This window comes from Mandrillus leucophaeus, unplaced genomic scaffold (genome assembly GCF_000951045.1).
Source record: "Mandrillus leucophaeus isolate KB7577 unplaced genomic scaffold, Mleu.le_1.0 Scaffold123, whole genome shotgun sequence".
Classification (NCBI taxonomy): domain Eukaryota; kingdom Metazoa; phylum Chordata; class Mammalia; order Primates; family Cercopithecidae; genus Mandrillus; species Mandrillus leucophaeus.
Genome location: NW_012100654.1, coordinates 5,902,809 through 5,924,075, shown reverse-complemented (window position 1 = coordinate 5,924,075; position 21,267 = coordinate 5,902,809). Strand labels below are relative to the sequence as shown.

The window sequence follows — 21,267 nt, the reverse complement described above, 5'->3', positions numbered from 1 at the left end:
ACAATCTAAGGTCACACCTCAAGGAACTAGAGAAACAAGAACAAACCCAAACCCAGCAGAAAAAAAGAAATAGCAAAGATCAGAACAGAACTAAATGAAATTGAAACAAACAAAAAATACAAAAGATAAATGAATCAAAAGGTGGTTCTTTGAAAAGATGAACAAAATTGACAGAACATTAGTGAGATTAACCAAGGAAAGAAGAGAGAAGATCCAAATAAACTCAATTAGAAACAAAAGGGAAATATTACAACCAATGCAATAGAAATACAAAAGGTCATTCAAGACTACTATCATCACCTTTATGCACACAAACTAGAAAACCTAGAGAAGATGGATAAATTCCTGGAAATATACAACCCTCCTGGATTAAACCAAGAAGAAATAGAAACTCTGAACCAACCAATAACAAGCAGTGAGATTGAAATGGTAATTTTAAAAATTGTCAACAAAAGAAAGTCCAGGACCAGATGGATTCACCGCTGAATTCTATCAGACATTCAAAAAAGAATTAGTACCAATCCCATTGAAAATATTTGAAACTATTCCAAAAGATAGAGAAAGAGGGAATCCTCCCCCAAATCATTCTATGAAGCCAATATCACCCTAATACCAAAACCAAGAAAGGATATAACAAAAAAAGAAAACTACAGACTGATATCCCTGATGAATGTAGGTGCAAAAATCCTCAACAAAATACTAGCTAACCAAATCTAACAGCATATCAAGAAGATGATCTACCACAATCAAGTGGGTTTCATACCAGGGATGCAGGGATGGTTTAACATACACAAGTCAATAAATGTGGTATATCACATAAACAAAATTTAAAGTCATATGATCATGTCAATAGATGCAGAAAATGCATTTGATAAAATTCATCATCACTTTATGATTAAAACCCTCAGCAAAATCAGCATAGAAGGAAAACAACTAAGGGTAATAAAAGCCATCTATGACAAATTTACAGCCAACATTATACAGAATGGGGGAAAGCTGAAAACATTTCTCCTGAGAATTAGAAAAGAACAAAGATGCCTACTTTCACCACTTCTAGTCAACACAGTACTGGAAGTCTTAGCCACAACAACCAGACAAAATAAATAAATAAAGGGCATACAAATCAGTAAAGAGGAAATCCAACTGTCGCTGTTTGCCAATGATATGATTGTATGCCTAGAATACCCTAAAGACACATCCAAAAAGCACATAGATCTGATAAGTGTATTTGGTAAAGTTTTAGGATACAAAATCAATGTACACAAATCAATAGCACTGCTATATACCAACAATGACAAAGCTGAGAATCAAATTAAGAACTCAACTCCTTTTACGACAGCTATAATGAAATAAAATAAAATACTTAGGAATTTACCTAACTAAGGAGGTGAAAGATCTTTACAAGGAAAACTACAAAACACTGCTGAAATAAATAATGGACAACACAAAAAAATGAAAATACATGCCATGCTCGTGGATGGGTAGAATCAATATTGTGAAAATGACCATACTATCAAAAGTAATCTACAAATTCAATGGAATTTCCATCAAAATACCATCATTATTCTTCACAAAACTAGAAAAAACAATTCTAAAATTCATTCACACAGAACCAAAAAAGCCCACATAGTCAAAGCAAGATGAAGCAAAAAGAAAAAATCTGGAGGCATCACATTTCTTGACTTCAACTACACTACAAAGCTATCGTTACCAAAACCTCATGGTACTGATATAAAGAGAGGCACATGGACCAATGGAACAAAATAGAGAGCCCAGAAATAAAGACAAATACTTGCAGCCAACTGATCAACAAAGCGAACAATAATATAAAGTGGGGAAAGGACACCCTATTTAATAAATGATCCTGGCATAATTGACAAGCCACATGTAGAAAAATGAAACTGAATCATCATCTCTCCCCTAATACAAAAATCAACTCAGGATGAATCAAAGACTTAAATCTAAGACCTGAAACTATAGAAATTCTGAAGATAACATTGGAAAAACCTGTCTAGACATTGATTTAAACGTAGACTTTATGACCAACAACCCAAAACCAAATGCAGCAAAAACAAAGATAAATAGATGGAACTTAATTAAACTAAAAACTTCCTCACAGCAAAATAAATAATCAGTAAACAGACAGCCCATAGAGTGGGAGAAAATTTTCACAAACTATGCATCTGACAAGGACTAATATCTAGAATCTATAAGGAACTCAAATCAGTGAGGAAAAAAATCAAATAACTCCATCAAAAAGTGGATTAAAGACATGAATAGACAATTCTCAAAAGAAAATATACAAATGGCCAAAAAACATGTAAAAATGCTCAGCATCACTAATTATCAGGGAAATGCAAATCAAAACCACAATGCAATACCATCTTTCTCCTGCAAGAATGGCCATAACTTAAAAATCAAAAATAATACATGTTAGCGTGGATATAGTGAAAAGGGAACCCTTTCACACTGCTAGTGGGAATGTAAACTACTACAACTACTATGGAAAACAGTATGAAGATCCCTTAAAGAAACAAAAGTAGATCTACCATTTGATCTAGCAATCTCACCACTGGGTATCTACCCAGAGGAAAAGAAGTCATTATATGAAAAAGACACTTGCACATGCATGTTTATAGCAGCACAATTCACAATTGCAGTAATATGGAACCAACCAAATGCCCATCAATCAACAAGTGGATAAAGAAAATGTGATATATCATGGAATACTACTCAGCCATAAGAAGTAATGAAATAATAGCATTTGCAGCAACCTGGATGGAGCTGGAGACCATTATTCTAAGTGAAGTAACTCAGGAATGGAAAACCAAACATTGTAAGTTCTCACTTATAAGTGGGAGCTAAGCTATGAGGATGTAAAGACATAAGAATGATACTATGGACTTTGGGGACTCAAGGAAAAGGGTGAGAGGCAGGTGAGGGATAAAAGACGACACATTGGGTACAGTGCACACTGCTTGGTTATGGGTGCACTAAAATCTCAGGAATCACCATTACTTATCCATGTAAATAAACACGACTTGTTACCCAAAAACCTATTAAAATGAAAAAAATTAAAAAATTTTTAAAAACTAAAACAACTCAAATTTTTGTTAAGTAAATGGATAAACAAATTCTGGCAAATCCAAACAATGGTGCTCTACTCCACAATAAAAGGGAATATACTATTGATAAATGCTACAACATGGATGAATCCAAAATAATTGTAGTGAGTAAAAATAATCAGGAAAAAAAGGACACATTACTGTATGATTCCATTTATACAGAATTCCAGGAAATGAAAACAAATGCATAGTGTCAGAAAGTAGATTAGTAATTGCCTGGGAATGGGAAGGGACACATGTGATGAGGGCTGGAAGAGAGGGTTACAAGAGGGCACAAAGAAACTCTTGGGCATGACAAATGTGTTTATTATGTTAATTGCAGAGATGGTTTTATGGATGTATACGTATGTCAAAATGTATTCCAATAGTACATTTTATAAACATATTAATTAAACCTTAACAAGCCTATTTTTCAAAAGAAGAACTAACACAAAGAAGAGCAGGGAACAGCACATTCCAGACAGAGTGAACAGCTTATAAGAAGGTTATAGGCCGGGCGCCGTGGCTCACGCCTGTAATCCCATCACTTTGGGAGGGCGAGGCAGGCGGATCACCTGAGGTCAGGAGTTCGAGACCAGCCTGGCCAATATGGTGAAACCCTGTCTCTACTAAAAATACAAAAAGTTAGCCGGGTGTATTGGTGGGCGCCTGTAATCCCAGCTACTTGGGAGACTGAGGCAGGAGAATCGCTTGAACCTGGGAGGCAGAGGTTACAGTGAGCCGAGATGGTGCCATTGCACTCCAGCCTGGGCAACAAGAGCAAAACTCTGCCTCAAAAAATAAATAAATAAATGAAATAGAAGGTTCTAAGATGGTAAAGGGCTTAACTATATCATCTAGAAACAGAAAGAATGCAAGGAAGCTGACAGTGTTGTGCAGAAGAGAAAAAATAAGTGAAGATTTTGTTGTAGAGATGAGTAAGGACACGATCATAAAAGCTTCCGAAGTAATTATAAGAAATTCTATTTTAATTTAAGCAGGGGAATGATATGCTTTGATTTATGACTAAAAATATCCACACTGCTGTGTGAAGAAAATATTGTGGAACCAAAAAGGAAAGCAAGCTGGTGTACCCATTAGAAGGCGAGTATTGCACTCCAGCAGGAAATGAAGGTGGCCTTGATTAGGGTGATAGCGATGCTGTGGGAGAAAAAAGGATAGATTCAGAAATCATTAGCATTTACAGAGCTACTGATTATAATTCAATGTGAGAGATAAGAGAGTGGAATCAAAGATTATTCCCAGATTTTGGCTTGAGCCACTGATTGTGATGATATTTTTCACAAAGGTGAAGAAGTTTGAGATAGGAGGGGGCATGTGGTGGTAGGAAATAAAGAGTTCAGTTTTAGACATGCTAAATTTTATTATGTCTTTTGTATAAATGGAGATGTCAAGTGGACAAGTAAGTGTAAATATCAGATGAGAGGTCTAGGGCAGTAATTTGAGTCTGTAGCATATAGGTGGTATATAATGGCATGGGAATAAATGAAATTACCTAGAAGAAGAGGAGGGGAAGGAGGAAGCGGAGAAGGAAGATGACAAGAGAGAAAAAGAGAAAGCGAGAGAGAGACAGAAGGAAGTAGGGAAGAAAAGGAGACTTGTGGATAGACATGTCAGGAATTTGACATTTAATTTCAGGAAGAAGAGGAGTTGCCGGGGAGAAAAGAAAAAGGAAAAGACCTTCACAGAAGAGAAAACAAACAAACAAACAAAAACTGGGGAATGTTTCAAGAAGTAGTAAACTCCATCAGATGCTACAGATAAGCTAAGTAGGATAGGTTCAGAAAAGTGATTAGAGTGTGTCTGGCTCTGCGAAAGTTGTTAGTGACCCTTTAAAAAGCAATTTTAGAAAAGCAATGATATAGAAGCCAAAATATTGTTAAACTGGAGAGCAGCAGGTGAGGAAACAGCACAACTGAATACCTCTTTAAAGATATTTGGTTATGAAGGGGTGCCAAAAAATAGATTAATACCTGGATTGGAGTAAGATGTTAAAAGGAGCAGTTTGGAGTTTTTTAAATTTTAGAGAAAGGAGCATATTTTTAATTTATGTGACTATAGAATGATCCATAGAAAAAGAGATTGAGAATAAGCGAGAGAGGGGATAACTAAAGGAATAAAACTCTTAAGAAAGTGAGAAGGAATGGGAATCAGAGCACAGGTACAAGGACTGATATTTAATAGGAGGCTTTGTCTGTTATTATAGACAGACTTTTTAAAAGAAATGAGAGAGCTACAGAATGAAGAGATACATTGAAAAGTACATTGTTTCAATGAGAGATGAAACAAGTGATTGTTATATCTGATTTTCAGTTCAGTATTTTAGTAGGTTTGTTTTTCTTTTAAAATCAGTTTTACAGTGTAGATTTCTTACTACAAAGCTTTGTATTGAAAATCAACTACACTGAATTGTAATTAGTAGGAAAAAATACGTTTCTATCTTTGAACTTACAAAAATCAACAAAAACATACAAAATACGGGAGATACTACTTAGCAGTATGTGTGAATGTTCTTAACGTTAGTTAAGAGTAATCTCATTGTGAGTCAGAAGGGCGTATCACGAGGTCAGGAGATTGAGACCACGGTGAAACCTCGTCTCTACCAAAAAAAAAAAAAAAATTACAAAAAATTAACCGTGCGTGGTGGCAGGTGCCTGTAGTCCCAGCTACTCGGGAGGCTGAGGCAGGAGAATGGAATGAACCCGGGAGGCGGAGCTTGCAGTGAGCCGAGATCACGCCACTGCACTCCAGCCTGGGCAACAGAGTGAGACTTCATCTCAAATAAATAAATAAATAAATAAGCAATAAATAAATAAAACAGGCTCTCAACTAGGCGTGATATTGTCCCCCAGGGATATTTGGCAATGTCTGTGGACTTTTTGATTGCCACAACTGAAGAGTAGGGATAGTCTACTGACACCTACATCTACAATGTATTTCTACAACAAAATATTATCTGGCCGAAATGTGAAATCAAATTGAAAACATTTAGAACATAATGGTAAATAATAATTTAGTAAGAAAAAGTTTTAAAGTGTAGACTATATGGATTCTATTTTTCATTTTTTGATGAACCTTAGTGCCGTTTTCCATCGCAGCTGTACCATTTTACATTCCCACCAACAGTGCACAATGATTCCAATTTCTCCACATCCTCATCAACACTTGTTATTTTCTGTTTTTGTTTGTTTGTTTTGTTTTTTATAATGGCCATCCTAACAGGTATGAGGTGATATCTCATTGTAGTTTCTTCTGCATTTCCCTGATAATTAGTGATGTTGATTAGTGATGTTATTTTTGTATAACTATTGGCTATTTGTATTATGTTACATAATATGTGACAATAAATTCAAAATACATTTAAAAATTAAATGTAAAACCTAAAACTGTAAAACTTCCAGAAGAAAATATGGGTGAAGAGCTTCATAACATTGGTCCTAGCAATGAATTCTTGAATATGACATGAAAGACATAGGTAATAAAGGCAAAAATACGTAAGTGATACCGCATCAAACTAAAACCTTCTACACAACCTAAATATCTGCAGACAGATGAATAAATAAAGAAAATGTGGTACATACATACAATGGAATATTAGCCTTCAAGAAGAAGAAAATCTTGTCATATTCTACAACATGATGAGCCTTCAGGACATTACACTAGATGAAATAAGCCAGTCATAGAAGGACAAATACTATATGATTCTACTTACATGGCGTATATCTAAAATAGTCAAACTCACAGAAGCAGAAGGTAGAAGAATGATTGCCAGGATCTGTGGAGAGAGAAAAATGGAGAGCTGCTCTTCAGTGGATACACAGTTTCAGTTATACGAGATGAATAAGTTCTAAATATCTGCTGTACAACAGTATGAATATGGTAAACAATACTGTAATGTACAGTTAAAATTTTATTTAGAAAGTAGATTTCATGTTGTGTGTTTTTTACCATTGAATATATGTGTTGATTATATATGTAGAGTTAAGTGTCTTTTGGCTTCCTCTCCTAATTATAAGAACCTTTGTGAACTCAGTGTAGGGTAATAATCACCAACAGCATCTTTTCAACTGTATTTGCTCTCCTAGCAGATCTTATAACCATCAACATGGAAGGACAATATATAATCCTATATTCATCTTTGACCTCTGAATTGAGGCATTAGGTAGACAAAAAATCAAAAGCAAGTTTCATGAAATCATCTATCGTTGTCATTTTTTAAAACAGTATTGTTATCTTTTCCCATAGCAACATGAAAAGCAAACAAGGAAGATATTTTATAGAAATAATTGAGCTGGTGATGTTTTTCCTCCTTGAGGGTTTCGTATTCATAGAAATCTTGAGGATAAAGGTTTCATATTCTAAAACTGTTTTTTCAGAGACAGTAACATTTAAACGTTTTTATGGAAAGGTCAAGGCACCCTTTATACTTAGTACCAAGGAACCTAAATTGGACTTTTTGAATAAAAGGCATTCCTTTCAAAAACAAAAGTTCACATGATTGCTTTAACAATATATTGCACAGTAGTAGGAACTATCAGTTAACTTGAATACAGGTCAGTAGAAATGATCCAAACAGAAGCAGAGTTAAAAAATAATAATAATTAAGCTAAATGGATAGCAGTGACTTTGGCTGAAATTTTTTCCAAATTTGATGAAAAACATCAACTTAAAGATCCAAGAAGCTCAGAACACCCTAAACTAGAAAAATACAAAAGGGCTGGGCATGGTGGTTCATGCTTGTAATCCCAGTACTTTGGGAGGCTGAGGCAGGCGGATCACTTGAACTCAGGAGTTCAAGACCAACCAGACTGACATGGTGAAACCCTGTCTCTACCAAAAACTACAAAAAATTAGCTGGCCATGCACTTATGGTCCCAGCTACTTGCGAGGCTGAGGTTAGAGGATCACCTGAACTGGGAGGCAGAGGTTGCAGTGAGCCTTGATTGCCGCACTGTACTCCGGCCTGGGCAACAGAGACCCCATCTCAAAAAAAAAAATATATATATATATATACACACACACACACACACACACACACACATATATAGATATATAAGAAAACCACACTTAAGACTTTATAGTCAAACTACTAAAACTAACATATAAGAGAAAATCTTAAAAGCAGTACAGAAACATACACACATACACAAATACAAGGGAACAATATGAATAAAGAGTGATTTTTTCCATCAGAAATAATTGAAGCTAGAGACAACATAATGACATCTTTTAAGTGCTAGAGAAAAATAATTGTCAATCCAGAATTCTATATCTAGCAAAAATATCATTCAAAAATGAAAGTACATGAATTAACAGATCTGTACTATAAGCAATAAAGAAAATTTTTAAAGCAGATGAAAAAAAAGATGGAAAATTATGAATACAGGTAAGAATGAAAAGCACTAGAAATAATAAATATGTGGGTAAATATAAAAAGGTATTTTGTCTTTCCTTAAATTCTTTGTTACTTTTTCAGAAGTAACAATGTATTATGGGATTTATAACATGTGGAAGTAGAATGTATGACAACAGTAACACAAAGTATAGAAGAGAAGTATACAGAATTATACTGCTTTTTTAAACATAGGAGAAGTGATGTAAGAATAATTAAAGATAGACTGTAATGAATCTAACAAATAGATGCACATTATAGTCCCTAGAACAACCATTAAAGAAAATAAAACAGAGAGGTGTAGCTAAGAAGCCAAAGAGATGGTAAAATGGAATACTAAGTATATTTTATTTTCTCGAAAGACAGAAATGAGGAACAGTAAAAAAAAAAAAAAAAAATAGAACTGAGGGGACAAATTGAAAACAATTAGAAAGATGATAGACGTAAACTTAACCCCATAAAGATTATATTAAATGTTAATAGAGTAAACATTCCAAAAAAAGAAAAAGAGCTTCTGAGATAAGATTAAAAAGAAACAAATACCAAAAACAGTGTATATACTGTTTATAAAAGATGCACGTTAATTATAGAAACATAAATAGGTTGAAAGTCAAAGAAGGGGAAAAGAATTCCATGAAAACACTAACACCAAGAAAGCTGATATGGCTATATTAATATTAGATGAAGTAGACTTCAAGGTAAGGAGATAGAGAAACAGTTCAAATTAATAAAATAAATGACCAGAATGATTTAAAAATCCTACATACTTGCATAAACCTAATAAGAAATATTCAAAATATATGAAGCAAAAACTGTCAAACCTAGAAATAGACAATGCTACCATCATTGATGGAAATGCATCATTTCTCTTTAGTAATTGACAGAACAAATAGACAAAAATTGGTAAGGTTATAAAAAACTAAAGCAACTCTCTTTACCAAATTGATCAAATTACATACACACCTACACAATGCAATTGAAAATACAAATTATTTTCATGTAAACATGTAACGTTCATAAGGATAGACTGGGCGATAAAACAAGTTATAATAAATTACAAATAATTGACATTAAGTAGAATACGTTCTCTGGCCACAAAAGGAATTAAATTAGGAATCAACAATATGTATAAAATTCCCTAATACTTGAAAATTAAGCAACACATCTCTAAATAGCTTATAGCTTAAAAAAGAAATTACAAAGGGAATTTTAAAATATTTTTGAACTCAGTGAAAGTACAGACATAACATATCAAACTTAATGAGATGCTACTGAAGCAGTGCCTAGAGGAAAATTTAGAACGTTAGATGCTATGTTAGATTTTTTTAAAATCTCAACTTCATGATCTAAAGCTCTTAAGACATTAAAAAGTAAGAGCAATGAAAACCACTCAATGTAAAGGAAATAATAATCATCAAAAATGAATGAAATGGAGCTCAAACCAGAGTAGATCAACAAAACCCCAAAACAGTTCTTCAAAAATGTTATATAAAACCCTAACAACACTGATCCAGAAAAAAGAAACAAAGTAATACCAGGAGTGGAAAAAAAAAAGCATTACTGTGGATTCTACAGACATGAAAGATAATAAAGTAAGATTATTAACTCTATTCCCAGAAACTGGCAATTTAGATGAAATTAAGAGATCCCTTGAAAGACAGAACTTACCAAATCTAACACCAAACACATTGGAAAGTATAAGTAACTCCTATCATGAAAATTTTTGAATTCAAAATTAAATACCCACAACGAAGAAAACTACAAGCCCCAGATGGCTGCACTTGTTAACCCTATCAAAGATTTAAGGAAGAAGTAACACCAATCTTATGCAAATTCTTCCAGGAAATATAAGAAGAAGGAAATCTTTCCAACTGTTTATCTGAAACCAGCACAATGTTGATAACTAAAACTTGACAAAGACAGTACAATAAAAGTACAAGTCAGTCTCGTTTATGGAACTAGATGCAAAAATCAGAAATAAAATATTAGCAAATGGAAGACAAACATATAAAAGAAAGATAAAGCATCATAACCAAGGTGGATTTATCCCAGGAATGCAAGTTTAAAATTTGAAAATCAATGAATGTAAAATACTGATTAACATAATAAAGGAGAAAATAATACAATCATCTCAATACATGTGAAAACATTTGACAAAATTAAATATTTTAAAATAAAAATCCTTAACAAAACAAGAATAGAAGAATATTTCCTCAATAGAATAAATCCTACTAAGAAAAATCTACAGCATCATACTTGATTGTGAAATACTGAATTTTTTTTTTAGAATCAGTAACCAGAAGAGGATGTTTACTATCATCACTTTTATTCAACATTGCAGTTGATAACCTAGTAAGGACAAAAAGCAAGATTAAAAAATTATATGCCTAAAGATTAGAAAGAAAATTTAAAACTCTCTTTACTTGCCAATGGTATGATGGTGTAGGTAGAAAACCCAAAGGAAACTACAAAAATAATAAGTGAATTTAGCAAGATTGAAGAATGCATGCCAGTAGACAACAATTAATTATATTTCCATATAAATAACAGCAAACAATTTGGAAATGAACTTTAAAAAAATACCATGTACAGGATAGACTTCCAGCTGGCAGCCTGAGGAGTATCATGGACCTATTCCTGAGTGAAAAAGGATAATTTGTGAAAGGTATTTTAAAAACAACCACGTACAATCTCCGGAAATTTTCCTAAGGGCATATAGCAAATGAAGAAATATTTATTCAAGAAAATCTACTGAAACTTGGTAGAAACAATGAGAGTCTGTGGCACTTGAACCACAACTCACTTAATTCCTCTCCCCCTTCCAGGTTGCCAGCATTTCTCATCCCCTCCAACTCCAAGTTGAAGAGACCAAATTCCTGGGAAGTGTTATCAAGAGGTCAGAGGCTCCCTTCTGCCCATCCCCCACTCACAGGACAGAAGCTCTACCCCATGCATAGACCTCAGTACCATAAATACTGAGTCCCTGATTACCCTTACCCCATCTTGCTCATAGGGCAGAAGTTTTATGCTAGAAAAGATAAGCTGAGAAGACCAGAGGATACCACCTTTGCCCAGGGCCCAGACTAGTGGCTCAAAGGTTTTGTCCAGGAAAGAAACGCAGTCTACCTGAATAGAGAGCTTCAAAGCCCTCCCCAAAGTGACTAGCCTTACACGAAACAGTGTGGGAAAGTTCAAGCCTAATTGTGCTCTCAAAACCAATGGGAAATTTGGTGATAATGAAATGAGAGGAAGTAATTGATAGCACCTCTTAATTAGGGGTAACAAACTATACCATATGTTAGCTAGTTCACCAGTGAGAACCAATGAAAGAGACTGCTAAGAAGAGCCCTCCTGGGATTTAAACCTCAAAGACTAGCCTCAAAAATGACCCCTTATCAAATTAAATTAGATCAGAATACTGTACAATGTATGTCCCAGGGTACTGTCAAAAATACTAGAACATTTCGTGGATGCTAAGCTTTAAAAACAACAAAATAATAGAGCAATTACCCAGCTGTGATTCAGCAGTGTAACAGCTGTATATGATATTAACAGAGGCAGACAGCTTAACAGAGAGATGAAGGAGATAGTCAAAGAGAACCCTGCTAAAATTACTGCCATCCCAGAGTGACTGTATATACACTGAATACTGTGCCTTCTGAGAAGCAACCTCAAAATCTTCACAATGTAGAGGAAATAAACCTCATGAAAATAGTCTAGCCGAGTCACTAAATAAATAAATAAGCAAACAGCAAAAACTGGAGGGGAGAGAGAGGAATCAGTCATCAGTACCTGGAAGTGCTACAATATATTACCTAAAATATGCAGTTCTCAACAAAATATCATGAGACTTGCAATGAAACAAAGTGTGGCTCATTCACAGGGGAAAAAAAGGCAACAAAAATTTCCTGTGAGAAGACCCAGATGTTGGATTGAACAGACCAAGACCTCAAAACCACCATTATAAATATGCTTAAAGAACTCAAAGACACTATGCTTAAAGAAGTAAAGGAAGCTATGATGACAATGTCTCATCAAATCAAGAACACAAATAAAGAAATAGAAGTTACAAAAGGAACCAAATGGAAATTCTGGAGTTGAAAGGTACAGTAAGTGAAAAAGAAAAATTCAGTAGTGGGACTCAACAGTAGATTTGAACTAGCAAAAATAACAACAAGTAAACTTGAAAATAGATTGATAGAGACAGTGCATTCTGAAGGACAGAGAGAAAAAAAAAGTGAAGAAAAATAAAGCCTCAGAGAAACATGGGACACAATTAAGGGCACCAACATATACATACTAGGATTAGCAGAAGGAAAGGAGAGACAGAGAAAGGAGAAAAATATGTGAAAAGATAATGACTGAAAACTTCCCAAATTTTATGAAAAGCATTAATCTACACATCTAAGAAGTTCAATAAACTCCGAGAAGATAAATGGAAAAATATCTACAACCAGATGCATCATAGTAAACACACTGAAACATGCTTCAAGGCAAAAACAAAAAGAAAATCTTGAAAGCAATAAGAGAAAAATGACTTGTCACATACATGGAACTCTTAACAAGATTAACAGCTCATCAGTAACAATGGAGGCCAAAAGGGAATGGGATGACATATTCAAATTGGTCAAATGAAAAAACTGTCATTCAAGAAACTTATATCCAGAGGGGAACAACACACTGGGGCCTGTTGTGGGGGCAGGGGGAGGGAGAGCATCAGGATAAATAACTAATGCATGTGGGGCTTAATGCCCAGGTGATGGGTTGATAAGTGCAGCAAACCACCATGGCACATGTTTACCTATATAAGAAACCTGCATGTCCTGCACATGTATCCCAGAACTTAAAATAAAATTAAATTTTTAAAAAAACTTTATATCCAGCAAAAGTATTTTTCAAAAAATTAGCTGAAATAGACATGGTCAGGTAAACAAAGGCTGAGAGAATTTATTACTAGCAGAGCCACCTTACAAGAAATACTAAAGGAAGTTTTTCAGGCTGAAAGAAAGTGAACCTAGATTGTAATTTAAATCTACACAAAGGATCAAAGAGCATTGTTAAGGTAACCATGTAATTATGAAAGAATATAAATGCATATTTCTTCTCTCAGCTAATTTTTAAAGCAGTTTATAAAACAACATATGTATATATAATTGTTATTTGGGGAGCTACAACATATAGAAATTAAATATATTTGTCAATAACAGTACAAAGGAAGTGGGTGAGAGGAAAGTTGTGTTTGAGTAAACAGATTATTCCAGATGATAGCCTGGATTCAACAGAACAAATAAAGAGGACAAAAAATGGTAAAATGGTAAATCAGAAGGTTATAAATATATTCTTGTTCTTCTTATTTCTTAGCTTTTATAAAAGAAATAAAATTATATAAAGTAGTAATTATAATGTTTTATTGGTTTATAAAATGTATAGATTTAATTTGTATACCAATAACGGCACATAGGAGAGAATACAGCTATTAAAAATGAACATTTCTGTATCTCACTGGAATAAAGTCAGTATACATCTGAAGTAGACTCCGATAAGATGTATACAGTAAGTTCTAATGTATATGGTAAGTTTTTCCACTAGGAAAACTCCACAAAATATGGTGAAAGATTAATTAAAGGAAAAAAATGCCACACAAGAAAATATTCACTTAATGCCAAAGTAGTGAAAGAGGACTAGAGGATCAAAAAAAGACATGAGACAGAGAAAACCAAAAGGAAAATGACAAGTGTAATGCAAACATATCGATAATATTAAATGTTAAGGGATTAAACAATCCAATCAAAAGACACAGACTGTGAGACTGTTTTTAAAAAAAAGTCAAGATCTGACTATATCCTGTCTATAAGAGAGATTTTAGATTTAAAGGTATAAATAGGTTGAAAATGAATGGAAAAAGATCATATGAACAACAGCCATAAGAAAACTGGAATTACTATACTAGTACCATTTGAAAAAATAGATTTTAAAGCAAGCAGAATGTCACTAGAATAAAAAGAGACCTTTTATAATGATAAAAGTGTCAATCCATCAAGATGATATAATTATAAACATATATGTCCCAAATAACAGAGTTACAAAATATGTGAAGCAATGCCTAACATGATCAAAAAGATAAATTCAACGATAATTGTTGGAAATTTCAAAAGTTCCACTTTTAAAAATAGATACAATAACTAGACAGAAGATCAAAAAAGAATGAGATGACTGGAAAAATGCTATGTAGAAGACCTCGATACCAAAATCTCCAAAATATTGCAGAAAGAAACATTTTAAAAATTATTTAAATGGAGGGGAATACCAGGTTTACAGGTTGGAAGACTCAATTTTTAAAAGATCTTTCGTCTACCAAATTAAGCTCTATGTTTATCACAGTCCTATAAAAAAAATCTAACAATTATTTGTAGAACTTGAGAAAGTGATTCTAAAATTTATATGGAAATACAAAGGATCTGGAATAACTAAAACACTCTTGGAAAAGAAGAACAAAATTGGAGAACTTCACTACCTGATTTCAAGATGTGCCTTGAAACTACATTAATTATGATAGTGTGGTAATTAAAAAAAAAAGACAAACCAATCATTACAAAATAAAAAGTCCAGTAATAGATCCACACGTGTATGGCCAATTTGTTTTTGACAAAGGCACCAATAAAAATCAATGAAGAAAGTCTTTTTAACAAATAATGGTGGAACAACTGGGCAAACAAATAGGAGGAAAAATGAACTTTAATCCCTACTTCATGTCACAACGACTCATTTTTAAAGTTCTAGAAGAAAACAAAGAATAATATCTTCATGACCATAGGTTTGGCACTGACTACTTAGACAGGAATCAAAAAGAAATTACAGTAAAAATAATGAATTGTTCTTAAAGTAAATTAAATTTCTGCTCATCAAAAGACACTATTAAGAGGCCAGTCGTGGGCCGGGCACAGTGGCTTACGAGGCGGGCGGACCATGAGATTACAGATCTTGAGGAGATCCAGACCACCTGGCTAACACAGTGAAACCCCGTCTATACTAAAAATACAAAAAATTAGCCGGGCGTGGTGGCGGGCGCCTGTAGTCCCAGCTACTCTACTCCAAAGGCTGAGGCAGGAGAATGGCGTGAACCCAGGAGGCGGAGCTTGCAGTGAGCCGAGATTCCACCACTGCACTCCAGTCTGGGCAACAGAGCGAGACTCCACCTCAAAAAAAAAAAAAAAAAAAAAAAAGGGCCAGGCATGGTGGTTTATGCCTGTAATCCTAGCACCTTGGGAGACCAAGGCGGGTGGATCACTGGAGGTCAGGAGTTGGAGACCAGCCTGGCCAACATGGTGAAACCATGTCTCCACTAAAAATACCAAAATTAGCCAGGCACGGTGGCCCGCACCTGTAATCCCAGCTATTTGGGAGGCTGAAGCAGGAGAATCACTTTTACCCGGGAGGTGAAGGTTGCAGTGAGCCAAGATTGCCCTGCTGCACTCCAGCCTGGGCAACAGAGCAAGACTCTGTCTCAAAAAAAAGAAAAACACCATTAAGCAAATTAAAAGATAAATCACATACTGAAAGAAAATATTCATAATGCCTATTTTGACTAATAATTCTTACCTAAAATATATGAAGAATTCTTACTACTATATAACACAAATATAAGCAGTCCAACATAAAGAATAAGCCAAAGAGTTGAATAGGATCATGAAGATATATGATTAGCCAATAAGCACATGAAAATGTTCCAACTATCAATAGTCATCAGAGAAATTTAAAATCATAATAACATACTACTATGACCAGAAGGACTAAGATTTTAAGAGACTATATTACCTAGTGTTGGTGGAGATATTGAGCAATTGGAACTCCCGTAAGTTGCTAGGGAGAATGCAAAATGAACAGCCCCTGTCGTAGCATAGTGGAAAGATTATGGAAGTCTTTAAGGGAAAAACAAAAACAAATCAAAGATTTTCACATATAGGTATTTATTGTAGCATTATTTAGTATAGTAAAGATGGGAAAATCCAAATGTTTCACAATGGAGGAATGTTAAATTAAAAGTATGGTATATCTTTATAATGATTTGATAAAATGTTTTAAATGGTGGAATTGTTTATGAAATAAATGTTATTTAGAGAAATCAGAATATGAAACTGTCTTTATTGGATTAAAAATCATCATGGAAGGGGCCAGGCATGATGGCTCACACCTGTAATCCCAACACTTTGGGAGGCCAAGGCAGGCAGATCACTTGAGGTCAGGAGTTCGAGACCAGCCGGGCCAATATGGTGAAACCTTGTCTCTACTAAAAATATAAAAATTAGCTGGGTTTGGTGGCACACACCTGTAATCCCAGCTACTTGAGAGGCTGAGGCAGGAGAATTGGTTGAGACCCAGGAGGTGGAGGTTGCAGTGAGCTGAGATGGCACCAGTGCATTCCAGCCTGGGCTACAGAGTGAGACTCTGTTTCAAAAAAAAAAGGAAGGAAGAAAAAAGCCAAAGTTATGATGAAATTGTGTATTTTTTAATCCCCTCCATCACTTTTCTGTATCTTCCAAGTTTTCTAGAGGGACAAAGCATTACTTCTATAGTACAAAAAATGTTTATTTTTAAATAATGATTGCTTTGAATAACTATATAGTATTTAATGATGATAACTATAAAATTATTTGCTTTAGGGTTTTGACACATTGTAAATTGGCACATGGAAGTAGTTTTACTATTATTGTTAGATCCATATTCAGTTCAGTTCCTACCTTCATCAGGAAAGTAGGTGAATTCAGAAGGAGCTAGGGAAAATGACAGAATCAATAGACAGTACAGAAATAGAAATGATGGTGTTTTCCAGACAAATGAGCTTAGCTCTTTAACCACCAAATTTTGTATTTTAAAATTTTGATGAAACTCTTTCTAACATATGCATCATGCTTTCTTACTTACTAACTATATTATAGTGACCAAATCCCATCCTACCTCCTAGCTGTTTAACTTTGGAGAATTGATGTAATAACCTTTCTTCCTTGTTTTCTTATCTGTATGATTGGGTTAATATTAAAACCCCTCTCATTGTATTGGTAGGTGTGAAAAGGATAATTTATATAAAGTATTTAGCAGAGGATTGGGTACAAAATAATAGATGTCACTTTCTGTTATTACTATTACTACAAAGAACGTGTGGCACAGTAGCCATTCAATAGATTTGATTCACTGACTTAACTTACAATAATGTCTTTAAAGCCTTTCAGAGATCTGTAAAACACCTACCTCTGTTAAATGGTCCTAGATCACTCACTCACTAGTCATTATACTTCCTTTCTCTGCCCATTCTTTCACTGTTTCACGTTACTTTTCTTAATGTTTCTAGTTCTAGCAGCCTCCTCCTCTTTATAACTTGCAGTTTCTAATTTGCTGTCAGATAGCAAAGCCTGTTAAAGTCAGTACACTTTCAAGGAGTGCCTGGAAAACTCTTATAGCAACTCTGTGGATTAACATTTATTGCTTATTTAGTCAAACTTTTTCCTATCTAATTTGTATATCTAGGGTTAAGACTGTGTTCAACATAGTTTAGTTTGATGAATATCTATTTCCAGATTAATGGTAACATTTATATCAGCAAATATTATGTGTACTATGATTATAAACAGAAATTTAAAATTGGATGAGCATTAAATTGAAAGTCTTGAAAATAATGTTCAATGAAGAAAGAAATAGAGCAAACAATAAGCTTTGGAGTTGGTATTCAGTGCTCTATCAGCAATTGAAATATGAGTGCAGAATAAGATAGTATATAAAAATCTGAGTCCTGTGTCCTTTTCAAGCTCTGTTATTGACTTCTCTGACTTTGAATAAATAGCTTAAACTCTTTGAAGTTACAGTTTCTCACTTATAAAACACAAGAGTTGGGCTACGTTGTCACAAGGCACCTTTCAGTTTCAAAATTCTGGGTTTTTTTGGACCTACCGCAAGCTTATTGTTATAAATTGTATAAAGAAGAGGGTGATGGGAAAGAATAGGAACAAAGATTATTTCGGTCATTGAAAATAGCTCTCAAATGTTTCTGAGCATGGAGACAGATTAAAATAGAAACTATGAATATTTATTTCACAAAAGAAAGTCTGTGAGACTTTATAACAAAGATAGAAAAACCATAGTGAAGAACATTTTACAAATACTATATAAATACAGATTGGCAAGTACAGAGAATTATAAAATGTTTATTAATCTGTGTGTCTATTGTTGCATTTGTCAGAAAAGTGGCAGAATAAAAATTAAGAAATATGAGAAAGAGAAAAATATAGTGCTTATTATAAGGAATTTGATACTATTGAACAAAACACAGTATGTAATATACAATACTACATTTTTATAAATAAATACAAAATTTAGAATTCATAGCAGTTTTTAAAGATCTTTTAAAAGCCAATAATCATATTGCCTGAGAGGATATTTGATTAGGTATTGTTAAAACCCCTTCTAATTCTTATTATTTATTATCTATTTTCAGATAAAATTGGGTCATTTATTAAAGTAGCTATTTCTTATAAAAATAGTAAAAAAAGGATTTTATATGTTTGTGCCATCCATGTTTAAATAATCTTGTGTGTCAATCAGTTACTGCTCCTTATTTTTTCCTGTATCATTTGTTTAAACAAATTTTCAAAATAGGCCAGGCATGTTGGCTCACACCTGTAATCCCAACACTTTGGGTAGGTGAGGTGGGAGTATTGCTTGAGCCCAGGAGTTCAAGATGAGCCTGGGCGACATACTGAGACCCTATCTCTATAAAGAGAAAAAAAATTAATAAAAATATTTTAAAATTCAGAATAATTGACATAACTTGGTCATGGTAAAGTAGTTTTCACATGGAAAAAAAAAAGCCTTTTAAACTTGTAGGAATTAAGAAATTAGAATAACCTACAAAAGACTAGGAAAATTTATCTCATTTTTTTCATTGTATTTTCAGGTTTAACTGAACTGAATGACAGTCCAGTTCCCCTAGAACTTGAGCGCTGCAAGTCTCCTACCTCAGGTAAACGTGAGTGGTATTTTTCAAGATTCTGGTAGTTCACTGGAGTAATCTATTGCTTTATTTTCATGATCTTTATAATGTGAAATTTATAATTTTAGTAATTAGGTGTAATTCCATTCATTAAATTTACTGTAAGCAAATTTGATTCCAAATATAAAATATGAATAAATGTCTTTTAAAATACTTTTATCTCAAAATAAAATTAAGATCAGAAGTATAAGTGCAACACTTTAAAAGACATTTTAAAGGAAAGTTATTTTGCAGATACATTAATAATGCTTACTAAGTATCAAATAAAAATTGGTAATATACAGAAACTTGTCATCCTCTGGCCAGAGCTGAATTAGTGGGAAAAATACAGTATACATGCAGGAGCAAATGATACCATTCCTCTGGACCACAGTTTGGAAACATGTATATTCATTAATTGACAAAGAAAAATGATAATAGAATATGATATGAAGCAAAACATCAAGACAAAGTGTGTACCCATTAAAATATATTTAAAATGTAAGAATAAGATTCCCAGGGATACATCTTTAAGGTACTGTATGTCAAAAAAAAAAAAACAGTTATTTTTGGGTGGTGGGATTATGATTGGTTTGCCTGTTTTTTTAAATTTTTATGTATTTGATAATTCTGATTTTTCTATAATGTATATATAGTTTTGTGTAAGTTTCTAAACACCAAAATAATTAGGTTTGTCTTTACTGAATGACAGATCTGTTCTTACAGACAAGAAATTATAGTTCATTTTTATTTTTATTATTTTTTATTATTTTTATACTTTAAGTTCTAGGGTACATGTGCACAATGTGCAGGTTTGTTACATATGTATACATGTGCCATGTTGGTGTACTGCACCCATTAACTCATCATTTACGTTAGGTATATCTCCTAATGCTATCCCTCGCCCATCCCCCAACCCCAGGACAGGCCCCGGTGTGTGATGTTCCCCTTCCTGTGTCCAAGTGTTCTCATTGTTCAATTCCCACCTATGAGTGAGAACATGCGGTGTTTGGTTTTCTGTTCTTGCAATGGTTTGCTGAGAATGATGGTTTCCAGCCTCATCCATGTCTCTACAAAGGACTTGAACTCATCCTTTTTTATGGCAGCATGGTATTCCATGGTGTATATGTGCCACATTTTCTTAATCCAGTCAATCACTGATGGACAGTTGGGTTGGTTCCAAGTCTTTGCTAGTGAATAGTACCACAATAAACCTACGTGTGCATGTGTCTTTATAGTAGGATGATTTATAATCCTTTGGGTCTATACTCAGTAATAGGAAGACTGGGTCAAATGGTATTTCTAGTTCTAGATCCTTGAGGAATCACCACACTGTCTTCCACAGTGGTTGAACCAGTTTACACTCCCACCAACAGTGTAAAGTGTTCCTATCTCTCCATATCCTCTCCAGCACCTGTTGTTTCCTGACTTTTAAATGATCGCCATTCTAACTGGTGTGAGATGGTATATCACTGTGGTTTTGATTTGCATTTCTCTGATGGCCAATGATGATGAGCATTTTTTCATGTGTCTGTTAGCTGCATAGAAGTCTTCTTTTGAGAAGTATCTGTTCATATCCGTCACCCACTTTTTGATGGGGTTGTTTTTTTTCTTCTTCTAAATTTGTTTGAGTTATTTGTAGATTCTGGATATTAGCCCTTTGTCTGATGAGTAGATTGCAAAAATTTTCTCCCATTCTGTAGGTTGCCTGTTCACTCTGATGGTAGTTT

General features: G+C 33.9%; 1 protein-coding gene across 2 annotated transcripts in view; it reads left to right on the top strand.

The window, feature by feature from the left end:
* The window catches only part of STXBP5L (syntaxin binding protein 5-like), a 503,509-nt gene that overhangs the window by 370,020 nt on the left and 112,222 nt on the right, over positions 1-21,267 (top strand). For both annotated transcript variants that reach the window (XM_011971605.1, XM_011971604.1), the window contains one exon: positions 19,463-19,528. In XM_011971605.1, the coding sequence (XP_011826995.1) occupies positions 19,463-19,528 (66 nt within the window). The remainder of the gene's footprint in view (positions 1-19,462; positions 19,529-21,267) is intronic.